General features: G+C 40.7%; 1 protein-coding gene and 1 long non-coding RNA gene across 2 annotated transcripts in view; one reads left to right on the plus strand and one right to left on the minus strand.

Moving 5' to 3' along the window:
• Positions 1–13,796, plus strand: part of LOC119727610 — a 34,687-nt gene extending 20,891 nt beyond the window's left edge. The window contains exon 3 of the long non-coding RNA XR_005270989.1: positions 13,162–13,796. This is a non-coding gene — a long non-coding RNA (uncharacterized LOC119727610). The remainder of the gene's footprint in view (positions 1–13,161) is intronic.
• LOC119727609 (heart- and neural crest derivatives-expressed protein 2-like) lies at positions 1,755–9,874 on the minus strand. The gene is made up of 2 exons (XM_038199561.1): positions 8,384–9,874; positions 1,755–2,738 (listed from the first exon to the last, which is right to left on the minus strand). Exons 1-2 carry the CDS (start codon positions 9,029–9,031, stop codon positions 2,649–2,651), a joined length of 738 nt encoding a protein of 245 aa, XP_038055489.1. The 5' UTR covers positions 9,032–9,874; the 3' UTR covers positions 1,755–2,648.
• Positions 13,797–14,086: the final 290 nt, after the last annotated feature.

Below are 14,086 nucleotides of genomic sequence, written 5' to 3' on the forward strand. Positions count from 1 at the left end.
TTGCTGGGGGAGGATGAAATGGAGCGATGCACGTGTTGACTGGTATGGTGTGAAACGGGCGATGAGTTTAGCAATGGGGCGTGGACTGAGATTTGCACGAGATTCGCGGAGAAGGGTTTAAATGCTTATATATTTCATCTCTTTTGAAATTTATGCTTGTGAAAGTCACAGGTGAATGGCTAGTTATTATTAAGACAATAGGAAAAAGGGAGGGGGGGGGTATTTTTTAACTTTGGGATAATGTTATTAGCAGGAATTGTCCACCTTCAAGAAATCTACGCTGACTTTATAGTGAACTGAAACTCGGCACCATACATTTATTCTCCCATTTTGTCACGAATACGGTATTATGCCTACGTGCGTATGGCACCATCCAAAATACGAAGACGCCGACCGAAGCATCTGAAGCGTCTGATAAGAGAAAAACAGCACCCTAAAATGTAGACTTAACTGTTCCTGTTGAAGATTTACTGTTTTATTTGGACTTACAGTTGCATGTTATGCCACTCGTGTGCCGTTAAACTTAAGCCAGGGCTTAGCGGTACAAGTTGCGGTCTCTTTGAACGTCTGCCAAGATTACTGATCCTTGCGTTACAACCTAAATTGACTCATCAAAAGTTGGCTGTAGCATCGACGCCAAGACGTCCTTGCGCCGAATTCCTCTCAACTTTGCTGATACTATAGGACTGATAAAGTAATCACTGTCCCCTAACCCTAACAAAAATGTCTATGAATGAATCCTTAAACTTAAGATATTGAAAATGTCATTTAAGACAAAAAAACGAAAATCGCATTTTGACGGAAAATTTCACCCTCTCAACGTTCAGCGGGCCATTACACGTAAAGGCATAGCGCGACTTATATCACCTTTTCTTGGAGCGGGTCACATTTGGTCTCAAAGAAAAATAGAACAGAATATAAGAAGTTGGCTGGAAAATGTTGCCGAAAATTTTCGGCAAAAATAATCCCGGAGCGAAGTGGTTATTGTCAAAGCTTATAATGAATACTACACACGCATCTCCATTTTGTAGCAGTATCGCTTCGTCTTTTAGAAGCCACCGTTTTGAGCACCTTATGAAATGGGGTTTGTAATTTGTACAAAAGTTGTAGATTGCATTAATTGCCTCCGTCAAACAATGCCTTTGTTCCGTTCTCTGAAATACCGAGAAAGGCAGCATCCCTTTTTCTATACAAAACACTAATTCTCTCGATAATTACCATGAACACTGTTATAATACCCATATAGCCCCCTATGCCCTTTTTGCTAGGAATCATCCCCAAAACCCCAATCCTGCAAAAATCCTCAGATTGCCAGCATGTGAAAATTGGATTCAGATCCTCCCAATTCGTCCGTTAATTTCCTGTAACATGTGTTCAGGGGTGCATGACCATTGCCTCAATCCTTCAAAATCCTCCAACAATCACTGTTAATGGGTTGAGGCAGTGCTAACGACATTCAGAAGCAGTGCGGATGATATCGAGCACAATGCAGGGCTCAATAATGCATGGCTGACCATGACCAATGTAGGGTACAGCCTACGAACTCAGCACAATGCATTACCCAAATCAACGGACACTTTTTTGCCGTTCAGCCTCAATCCTCCAGAATCCTCCAAACCGCCGCGAGGATTTTGGAGGATTGAGGAGGGTTTAGAGGATGTTTTCACCTTGTTCAAATCAAGGTTCAAGATCGTTCATTTTTCTGTTTCAATGTCCTGCCCTTAGATTTCAATAAATCACTACCAGACAAACACTTTGTTTCACTTGCGCTATATTTTCAAGACGTCTTACTTTTTTTAGTAGGTTTAAGACGATGTCATTAACAGCCGTATTTGGGAAAAGTCATAGTGTACTGTAATGAATGATAATGCTTGATAATGCGTTGTTTAACCTTTAATATGTACAATATTTACAATTAACGTCATTTATTTAAAACAAGAATGGTGAAATCTTGGCTGTCGTTTTGGACTGTAAACCATATTTTGTAAAGCTAATTTGGCACAAAACATTGCGAAAAGGGGATTTAAATAATCGACCATTTGTGTTGTTTAGACTTGGTAACTTAAGGTCACATTAAAAACGAACACAATCTCAGTTTTCGCCATATTTTGGCAGTGCACAAAGAAAGAGTGTTGGGGAAAACGGCATACATGCCATTCAGGAAAATATCTTGTGTAAAAATCTCGTGGGACTATCAAAAGACAAGCTACGACTTTGATATAACGAGTTGTATCTAGTACGAGTATCTCACTTGATTCAACCATTATATAACCCTTAAGTCAGCCTGACCTGAACTTTAAAAAAAAATCAGAAAACATCGTTTTATTTACTGTCTTATGATCAACCGAAGACACTCTGTAACTATAGAAAATAAAAACCAATGACATATTCTGTTCAAACAGGATCCAAACAGTTCGAAACGTCCAAGTCAGATTTCGACCGATATATCAGTTCGTCCGGATGTAGCATATTCCAGGAACGAAGATCTCGAACTGCCAGCGATCTTCTCCATCGGATTGCTGCCGTCAAATCGATCCAAAGTCCCCACGACTGTCCTGCTCCAACCTCGCTGCCATTTAAGTCGTCAGAAAAATGTTCCGTGGAAATGTTGATTTGTAGCGTGTGCCGGTGAGTGTTTCCGTGGGTGTTCAGCGCTGTAGTTCCAGGGCCCATACGTGCTGAGGCCAGCCGGTCCGTCCGCGGGATCGTCTCGTCTCCACAACATGCGCAGTCTCCGTCTGTTGATAAAATGACAGAAAAACATCGTTTAAAATATGATATTTTAGGAAGAAATTAACTCACGTGGGTATCACGACTGTCTTCAAGTTCAACAAGTTATTACGATCAACTCTTTTACAATTTAAAGTCTTAACATACACCGGTGGTGCTCGTCAGTAATTCAAAGTGAATCAACACAACGTTACAGCAGATTTACTCACTGTATTTTCTCTGAATAATTTGTCAGAGATATTTCAAAAATTGATAAAGCTTCAAAGACTGATCGTTTTCATGCATGACACTGACAGGAAACAATGGATACTGAACAAAAATTGATGCGGAGGATTATCTTCGTGATTGAGTTGAATATTATCCCAACTGATATAAAGATGCAAAAAAAGAGAGATTTAAAAAGTGAAACTTTCCACAAAATATCAGGACAAAAACGCCACATTTTCAAGCAATTCTACCTTATTTCCTGGCATTATTCTTGTTACCAGTAACTTGCTTAAAATAGTGCCCCATAGGCGCCGATTTTAAGGCAACACATTGCTGTTTAGACCTGCTTGTTATTAAGATGTAGATAGGATTAGGAACGTTGGTTTACTTAATGAATGCAGTCGATCTGAATAAGGATTATCCTTGATCCGATAGAGGTCTGATCCCTAATCAACTCCCCCGAGTCCTTTTTGAATTAAAACTCTAATTTGACAGAACACTTTTTGCAATATGTATTCAGTCTTCGAATCAATCTTTCGTCTTTTCAATAAAGTAAAATATAATGTTTTATTTCGGTCAAACGTGGGCGTTTGAAACGTTTTTTCTAAGTGAAATCGTCATTGTATAAAGGTGTATACCTGGTACCAAATCATAACCTGCAAGAGAATAATCCAAGTTGCGTTATCAATCGGCAATGAATTATTCTACCCAAAAAACCCACATTTTTCTTGCATTTATTTTGTGTGACCCGACACGTTTTGAGTGCCTCTATTAATGAAGTGCTAATCGTGTGCTCACTGGTTACACATATTAGTGTAGTATACGAAAACGATTAAAAACAGCCATCGGAGTATACTGACGGTGTTTTGAAAAGAATCCAAAATTAATAAAGGGTAACTAAAATGACAAGTTTTGCCGTGAAGCATGAAGAGATTCCCTCTTTTGTGTCTCTGATGGGGCGGGTATTGGTCCTCAGGGCAAGTCGCAGAATCGGTTTTATTTGACACAATCAAAGCCCTTATAAATGTTTATTTTTCTGGCACAATGTAGCTCGTATAGTACGCAAGGTTATTCAACAGAAAAGGGATTTTCGGCAGGATCTGTCGTGAACATTGGTACATTGAACAACAAGCTACCGTGGTGGAATTAAATGCAGTTATTCCACGAATTATGGAGTAAGGTGCGTAAATTCCATGTACTGAGTTATTATTTTTATTCCTTAATAGCTGTTTAGGTTAGTCGACTAAAAACAGCTTGTGGCTATCTAATTCACCATTGGAATATAGGCCTATTGGGTGACTTTTCTACAGGCTTAGATTAAGTCACTTTTTACAAATATGCGCTGTTCAGTTGTATTTTCTTTTTGTTTCTAGTCTTCACAAGAAAATAAAACCGGGCGCAAAATCGTAACTTATAAACAGAAAAGTTGTGTTTACTTTCTATATCTAGGCAAGTATTGCGGATAGTCGACCAGTCATTTTCATAGCTTAGGGCCACTAGACTGAAAACAAAATAAAGTAGCTACTTATTCAAGGATAAGTGCCAAATGTTAACCCTTCTTCATTAAGTCTGCCCATCAATAGAGGGCAGAATACACCCGTATAGTCTCTAAATAACTTCTCCGACATTGACAGAAGTACAATTAACAGCAGCTTCAAAATACATTTTATTTGTTACACAATGGAATCGCAGTGTTCCAAACATTTCGATGTGACAAGTTTGTAGGCAAAATATACCAACGCGAATGGAGTCAGATGGGGTAAACGGGTACCAGACCCATTTTGAAAGCGAATGGGGTGGGTACCAGACCCATTCTGAAAGTGCTATGCAAACGATGGCTTCCGAAATCTTGTACCAAGGTAATGGCCAATGTCGTAATGATTTAACTAGCAACACGAGCGACCATGAAACTGTTTGGTAAGACCAAATTTGTTTTGTAATGTACATGTACATGTACATGTACATGTAGAAACATGTAATATTGTCGTGCTAAGTTAACATAACAGCCACATTTATAATTCGACCATTATGTTCAAAAGATTAAATCGCGGAAAGTCTGTATCTTTGGCGAAACATTTCATTGAAGTACTCTTTGTTCAACATTATTCTTTGTGTAATATAATCATTGCAGGAAGTTTGAATGGTTATCCAAGAATCCTGATTTAGGTTTAGTTATTTTTGTTGTCACCGCAAGTAACCACAACACGCAATGCCGATCATGCCAAGTTTTCTACCGACAGAACCAGCTGCGAAGTTCAGCGTAAACTCCCGTGGTCGCCGCTGACAGAATTACGCTCTGAACCCTCTGCCCGTACCGCAAAGGTCCCGGTAAACACCGTAAACAAAGACAACCTCCCAAATGATGGCAGCAAATAAGACCAGGTCTGGCCTTATATTGCCACCTTGACACGACCCGTGGTTTGTTGTGGCCCGGCCCGGGTCGACAGGTAAGGCAGCCTTGGTGTGGATGAAACACCGTACTTGTGGCTGTCCTGAGCAACGCGGCGCGCACACCGCGATGGGAGGAAACAGAGATGCGCTCGGGGTCAACTTGTCACACCGGACCCGCTACGAAGCCCCGGAAATTTTATGGCAACATGTGCTTCCGAGTGGCCCGGCCATAAATATTACCTTCTCGGTGTTTTGAGAGTAAAAATAAAGAGAAAGCGAAAGAGAGAAAGGAATAAAGAGGCACCGACAGCGTATGTTTGGGGTGTACGCTCTCTCGCAACCACATGATGCCCAAACACCATGCCTGGAAAGTAAACTGTAAACACGGTCGACATGAGACCTACAGACCCGGTGTGATTCATCATACGACAACAAGAGAGATTCCTGGGCCTGGGACAGTGCTCGTATGCATGCATTGTGAACTCATTGAGCGATTTACGTCTTCATGAGACAGGGAGGCAGTCTAAATAATGTTCGTTTTCTTCGCAACAGTTTGAACTTGCTCTACCATAAAACACAAAGGACGACTAAGCTAACAAGTTGCACAGATGCGAAATATTAGAAACGTCCCACACACTGACATCTGATATCTGCGGCAGCGAAGTTGAATAGTATTGTCGTCACACAACCATAACCCCCTAGGGTGTGTGGAAAATGATATTAACATTGAAGAATTCGGTACTGTTAGGGCTCATTACTAAATACAACTCGAGCATGTCGGCACCATGCTAGTAATGTAACATATGTTAGGCATGATATAGGTCTTGTTCCCTGTTATGTTTTTTTTTTTTTTTTTTTTTTTTTTTTAAATATATGCCACCGAGTTTCAACATCGTTAGAATGGTTTTATTCTTTTCATACAAGACAACATGGAACTTCGATTTGTATATTTCCAACAATGGTACTGAAATCGCCAAAATTTCAACAACACGTCTTTTTTCTAGTCTTTAAAGATGTCACACTATTGAGTGTATATAATTTGCCCCTGTTGAATCATCAGAAAAGTAGGCCTACTGCCAATCCCACCGTACACGCTAGTAATAACAGCTTCACAGCCTGAGGGTTAAAATAATGAAGCGTGTAATGTATCATCATAACCGATCCTCCCTAGCGGGTAGGACGGTGTGTTGATACGGCGGATGAGCGCTGTGAGCCCCGCGCTCGCGAGCCGTGCGTCGTGTGCCGGCAGTTTGCCGAGAAATGAGACAATCTAACGGCAACGATCCCCTAGGCCGCATTGGGCTGCGTAACACCAATGCAATCTGTTTGTTTTGGCAAAGCTTGATCTACGGTGTGACTTTTTTCCGCATATTTTGGGGAAAAGATGGATTTATATTCCAATTTGTTTTGAAAATGGATGCAAGTATACGCGTGTGCACGCCACATTATACGCCACGTCACAGCTGATCGTTCATGCACGCCATTAATTTAGGTAATAATATGATTCTAGTTGGTTTAACAAACTAAATGACACTATAGATAGTCGGGTAATTGGGTTTTTCAGTAAGACACTTACCGATAAAGTCTTTATTTCAAAATACGGGTTTTCTTCAGTAAAGATCACGCACATTACTTTATTTTCTAATAATGAAATGGCGCTAGATTTACATTTGATCTTAAACTTATCGTGCAAATAGTTTCACACCAAGAAATATCTAGATGTACTTTTTACTGCAATCTTCAGTTTAGAATAACGGGAAAGTAGGTGCATACACGGGCATTGACCGTTTTTTTTTGGACGTTATAAATGTTCATTATTTCGAAATTCCCTTCTTAAATCCAAATACCATAACCAACACAACAGCTGAAGGTATTGTCATCAAATTGGACTCATGAAATACACGCTTAGACATATCTGCTAGTTTGTTATGCCAGTTGAGAAAAGGAAATTCTAAATGTCCACTCATTGGACAACTGTATTCATTTCTCATGCTCGATGTGCGAGAAATGACTCGCGGTGTACGAGGTCTGCTTTGGTTAGCAAAAGAAGATTCCAATGTTGTGTGACATTTGGAATCATCTGTCACATGCGGACTATCTGTGGCATGTCAAGATAATTCATGGAAGAGTTTCTTCAAAGTGATAGATTCGGGAGTTCGATGACTGTGCATGTCACTGATCTTGTCTGGTGATAACGAAATGGTTAAACCCATGATGCTAACTCAGAAACTCTTTAAACCAAAATCGTGTGTTTATATGATTGACATAGAGTCGATGAAAATAATAATCGTCGCAAAAACAACTTTTTTAGTCGTTTGCTTGAATTTGTAAGTAATAATATAAAAGGCTCGGTCTTTCACCATGACTTTCGAATGTGTTTACTATGCTGATGTACGGTGTTAAAAAGCATTGATCTTTTCCAATGTGAGCTCTATTTTCATGACTTTAATCATCACCTATATGTCATGACATAGTTACGTAACCTCAGTCGCTCAGCAACTGCGTTTTGATAAAAGAAGAGGGACATAACATAATTCATTGGAGGCTCACTTTGAGTTTTGGCGTGTTATGTAATTTATGATACCGATACATATTAATGTCAGCAATATCACAAATGATTGTTTCGACCAATCTCGTTTAGTTGTCTCGATTTGGTACAACTGTAATTCTTTTACGAAGCTTTAAGGAAATCCATTTATATTAATTTTAGCTCATTCTTTGCTCATATAATTTACTATAACGATAAAAACAATAATCTCTCACTCCATTCTTATCAATATTGCAAATGTAAACTAATAATTTTATAATTAATATGCACAACCATGACAACAAATCTTTGTTCAGTGAATCGGCACAGGCAGGTTGTCGCTTTAAGTTAAAAAGGTTCATTTACCATGTTTACAAGATTTTCGAGAAATTTACGCTTTTAACTGCAGGGAATATCAGTTAGATTTAAAAGTTAGATTTCAAGTTGTAGTGTTGTACAGCTGACAATCTGATGTACATTTTATTCAGAATGATTCAACCAGTTAAAGAAAACAGCCCGATTTCTTACCATTTCTCGGTCCACGGCCTTCTTCCGTCTCTCCCGGTCTTCAATCTTCAGGAGTTCCGCCTTGAAACTAGCCGTGTCGACGGGTCCAATCCCGTCATCTTTAGCCAGAACCTCCGACAAGTACGCTATATAACTGGTGGCTAGTCTCAAAGTCTTAATCTTGGAGAGTTTCGTGTCTGCTGGGACGTTGGGTATACACTCCCGCAAATCGGCAAATGCCGAGTTGATACTAAGCGTCCTTCGCCGTTCTTTACGGTTGCTATTAGTGGGGCATCGCCGCTTACCGAACCGCCGCGGACCCGGAGGACTGCTCCGCTCATCGCAGGAATTCAACGGTGCTGACTGGCAGTCGATGTTCGGACTGCCACAGTTGTTGTTAACTGCGGTGGTGATTTGATCTTGGAAAGTTTGGGAGCACGGTGAGAATGACTGGTGATGGATTGGACTACCGTACTCGTGCGGCATCTCACCGGTAGCTGCCACGGCTGGGCTGAGTAGAAGCCCGTGGTAGTAACCCTTATCGTGCTCAGGGATGGAGGGACACCTGCCATGGCCGTTATGATGGCGGTACAAGTGTTCATCTTGTGGCCGTTGTAAGCTGACAGGCACTGGCGGGTACTCGCTCAGCATGCTCATAGTGTCCAGCATCTCACGAGTTCAGTAGCACACTGAGCTGTGGCCACTTTCTCGGAGGAGTCCTGTCTTGTTTGCTTAGACGTCTTCTCTGGTTCGACAGCGCGAGTGGAACAGCGTGGTTTACCCCGTGTCACTCGCTGTATCCTCACCTTACGAGTAACCTGATACGCGTATAACGCCGCGCAATCGCTGCCTCCAATTAAGCGAAATGATCGTCGCACGAGTCGGTAACTTCCTCAAAGGTCAAACGGTTGTCTGGCTTGATTTGTGTGTTGTTATGTGCAACGATAACAAAAACAAAAGCGTCTCGTTCTCGCCTGCAATTGAAAACCTCACAACGGCACGACAAACTTTTTGCTGCAGAAAAACTGCACCAAGGTGGACTGAATGTGATTGTTTCATCTGCTCACGACGACACATCTACAGCTTCTGGCGAGTCTCGCGCATTGCCGTCATCTTCAAGTAGATTTCACGGAGTGACGACACCAATTCAAATCGGTCGCCTGTGGTTGTCGGCAACTTAGGGTTCGTGCCGTAATCTGTAATGGACACTTGTCATGTGACTTGGGGCGTTCACAGACGAGATGCAATCTCAACCGAGCGATCAACCGGCTCCTCCCACCGATCGGTGACGGGCCGACATGGCCTCAAGGATGTCTCGCTTACTCCTGTCCTCATGAAGTGCATTCTAAGACGCTCGGTGTTCAGGCATGTCACCTCCTTACAGTCATGTATACATGCACAGTTCAGACGTTGTTGTGTCAATTTGTGGAGAACGTGGCTATAGTAACGGATATGCTGGTGACTGAATGGACATTGAGTAAATTAACATGAAGTTAAACAGGTACCGGGCCCGCCACAAAAAGTTGGATACCCGCACGATATATGAAAACAATAAAGCTATATTTGTAAATCCCGCAACTATATCGTACAGTATTAAGGTCAGAAAATAAATTAAGATTCATGTCAAAATTGTTGGATTTGTTTTGAATCATACTTAAGCTAATATAGTACGTAATCGCCTTTATTTGTGGGTTTGATAATATGAAGTGTATATTAAAAGACTTAATGCTGGGCCTTTCTGCCTTAACTTTAACCATCATGACCACGGAGGAATAAGAACGAATTCCTCCATGTTTTTACCAGGGAGCTATTTTGCGCCGGATAAAATAAACCCTTTCTTTGGAAACCAACTGGGTCGGGGACGGATAGGCACCAGTTGAAAAAGATAGGAACAAGACACAGTTAATCCATAATTATACCCTGACTTAATCACCCGGCCCTCCCATTCTCTCTGTCTGGGACTATTGATCTGTTTAGATCCACACTCCATCCAATGAAAGGCTGTAAGGTGAGGGGCGACGGCACGACAGAGGAACCGTGGGCTGGCGACAGACGACAATTACATCTTCTCCCTAGGGAGTGATTACCACATCATCTGTTGTCTTTAAGATCCTCATGTTTGGACCATAGGTGGTCTCGTAAAAGCAAAGAGCAACTGATGCTTTGACCAAAGCATCATTGTCACGCTGAACAAACTTCGTGAGTCAAGTGTCCAGTCCTTTCTTCTCTCTGAATACACAGACTGCAGCTAGGCTCTGATCATTCGAGCCGGTTCTGTTCTCATACCATACTACCCCTGACATCAAATCACGAACGTCTTCATTGGTGGCTCAAGACTCTAGCTTTTAATTGTTCAGAGTGAAGAGTTAGCATGGATGTTTTAACATGGTTTGTCGATTACTTCGCTCAGACCACGCACGTTCATTCATAATGCATAACATACAGGCCCAGTTTCAGACAGGAACGGAGACCTATAATATTAAGGCTTGGGCATATAAAAGTATGTTACCGCACTCAATACAAAATGTCACTTTTTCTTCTTTTTTAAAAACTTTAAAGCCGTTTCTTTTTGGGGGCTCAGCGATAGGTATCAGATTCTGTGTCTTGCGTCGTAAATCTTGGAATATGACAGGTAGAGACGTATCCGCGTCTGTCGCGACTTATAATCGAGGGTCAGACTGCTTCAGACCAAACGCAAAGTCATCATTTCCTTTGGGGGCGCCTCCGCCCCCCCCCCCCAAAAAAAATCTTTTATTTCTGTTTAAAGTAGCTGCATTATTTTATTGGAAGCTCACAAATACATAGATTTAATTTGTTAGTTGTTATTTCAGCTTATGTGGAGTCATTTTTGAGGTGTCGCACAAGGCATCCGTAGGCTTTATGCAGAATGTGACTAATTTGACTCATTTGTTAAATTTAAATTCAGCGTATATCTTGACACGTTTGGCTTGTTTCTTGAGGTAAATGTTAAATGTGTATGCGTTGACTTCTGACGTTTTCCACTCAATAGTGCAACATTTTCGTGTATAAGCATGTATAAAGTGAATTATATGATATTTAATGTCATAATTAATTGAACTGATAAGTAATTTGCCATTTGGTGTTTTTGTGAGGCTCAGACTGTGCATTATTTTCCTGAGTCGATGATAGTCACTAGTGACCAATGCCGTACAAAAACTTATATCCAGATATCCAGATGGCCTTCTTATAGAAGAAATTATCTTAAAGTCCTTGTTTTTTTGTGGTGTAATCTTCAACCACCACGACGTTTCTCTGTTCCATGACACCACTAGTTGATGAAGATGATACCATTCTTTAAGCGATAGCTCTTGTTGGGAAAACAAAGTGCGATTCTCGAAGTTCACAAATGTTATTTATGGCTTTCTTGGGACACCATTGTAACATATTTGTACTTTCTATTCATTTTTCACTCGAGTAAGACAAAGAACATGCGCGAAATTGGGTACCACCGGGATTCAATAGGTAACATGGGACAGGGAAGATTCACGCGTTGTCCCCGTTCAATTTGGCAACCGTGTCCGCTGGGACTGTTATAAACCCCTGTACTTCAGTAACTACTGGCGCAGGTTGTTTGCATATGGTATTTGGTAACATTCTACGAACTAATATATCCTGACTTTCATCAGATTTTTTGAAGTAAATGACAATTGCAAGATGAGTTACAGAAGACATTCACTCTTTTTACATGATATTACAAAAATTATTATTCCTTTTCTTTGACAACGTACAATTTTCCCTATCTATTCGGCATACGTGCATTGTTTAGGATACATGTTATGTTTTTACTTCGGCCTACTACTGGCACATTCTTCCTGATTTGTACCCAAAAAAATATGAGATCTCACCCGACATTTTTGGTATCTTAACTTGTGTTAATTGTTTTAAAATATGTTGCAAGTTAATGGTCGTAGTGTTGGCTTTTGTTTTTCAAGAGAAAATCAACGAATATATGGCGTTGATTTCATATCATGAAATTTGGGGCTTTTTTCCCAAATTGACCAAGGTGCCAAGCAAGAATCCATCTTTTTAGCGAGTGATTGACGGTCATCTACCGCCGACCTCTCCGCCGAGGCTCAAGGCCTCGGCACGGAGCGCACGGCTCGTGGTGGGTACATCACGCACGGAAAACCGGCCAAGACAGGAAATCAGTGGGGGGAAAACATGGAAAAGTGAGCTGACTATAGTTTTTGGTTGGATGGTGTTTTGTTTACCAGACTCTTTGGGCTTAATTCGATGCTATAACTCACTCCAAGTGATGCTCATAGTGCGGTACTTTTAGTATCCATAAGTCATCCAAACATCGGTCAACAAGGGGCCATCGTCTTATTGGTGGTCCGGAGTGAGGAATTCACTAACTATCCTGAAGAATGTTTGGCTTGAGCTAAAAGTGAAATCAACTTAGTGACGAAATGTATCTTTGTCAGTCGGCGCCAGAGTTACTATCATATACTTTGATTTAATCATCAATAAAACTAATGACTACAAGTAAGAAACTTAATCCAAATAGAAGCAAATTTGTAGCAATAAACTAATTAGGGCCTCTATACTAAAAATTAAAGCTAAAATGACGGGAAGACTGCAAATCCTCTACTTGGGTTAAGTAAGGCTTGCACGATTATCTAAAGCATGAAACATATTGGACAAAATAACAAACATGCAGATCACTACAAATAATTAAACTTATAAAAGCAAAGAGCCGTTAAAGCCTATCAATGCTTTCTTTTTAATCAAAACTTTTCACCGTGCCTTTTTCTTCACTGTTGGCATTCCCCTCCCAGGAACAGAGACGCCTCTGCCCAGGAAACAGTCACGTCGCCCGCCGCCCTCTGCTTGTCTCACCGCCCAGCAGCTCTACGCGCCCACGGTGACGTGAAGGTACGACCGTGCTTGTATTCCAAAGTGACCAAGGCTGTTCTGTAATTTACGACAGCAAGAAAATTTCACTAAATAGGAGCCTTTCTGTTGAGCTTTTGATTCTATTTTCCACTGAGGTTTTCTGGAATTCTCATTAGCACGATGTGGGTGTCTTTTTGGAGATTGGCTCGCTTTTATAAATCAAATGTTTTGTTTATGAACTTAAGACTGAGGGATAAATAACCGTTGGTTCCCAGTCAATTGAGCAAAATGCACCACTGGCTGCAACAAAAGGGAGAGTTTCTGAACAAATTTATACAGGTTTTGTTGCATTTCAGGCTTTTTGTCAAAATGTTTGTTTACGATAATTACAGTAAAGTAAAGTAAACAATATTTCTTCTTTTTGTCAAGACTTAATGCAATAAATTGGCCAGCAAAACTCAAAATCAAAAATTATCGATTGTGCAGGTTTTCGTGAAAACACCGTCGATAGGCCTATCCTTGCAACCAGGTGACGTGTTTTTGGCCTTTTACTTAAAGAAAAAAAAAGTTAGGCCAACACGATTTTAAAGGGAAAATACAACATTTGCAAACATCAACAAATAAAACTACCAAATCATTTTGAAATACCTTGCTGGACTGTTAGTGAATAACAGTGTAAAGCATCCTGTAAAATCATGGCACCTGGTATACTGTCATTTTCAAGAAAAGTGGTATTTTTGTATCAATTTCCCACGCCGATCGGCCGACCAGCGTTGGAAAAAACTGGCTTTTTTTTCAAATACTGGCCCAAGTTGACCATCGCACTTGTTTGCAATCGATTACACACCTATGAACGGGTACAAGCCA

Source organism: Patiria miniata, unplaced genomic scaffold (assembly GCF_015706575.1).
Source record: "Patiria miniata isolate m_02_andy unplaced genomic scaffold, ASM1570657v1 HiC_scaffold_20, whole genome shotgun sequence".
In the NCBI taxonomy this organism is placed as follows: Eukaryota; Metazoa; Echinodermata; class Asteroidea; order Valvatida; family Asterinidae; genus Patiria; species Patiria miniata.

What these genes read in the sequence shown, in the direction of transcription:
- LOC119727609 (XM_038199561.1), bottom strand. Translation starts at nt 9,031, where the DNA reads ATGCTGGACACTATGAGCATGCTGAGCGAGTACCCGCCAGTGCCTGTC. An exon ending in AGGCCGTGGACCGAGAAATG is followed by an intron (nt 2,739 to 8,383) that starts GTAAGAAATCGG and finishes TTTTATCAACAG; the next exon opens with ACGGAGACTGCGCATGTTGT.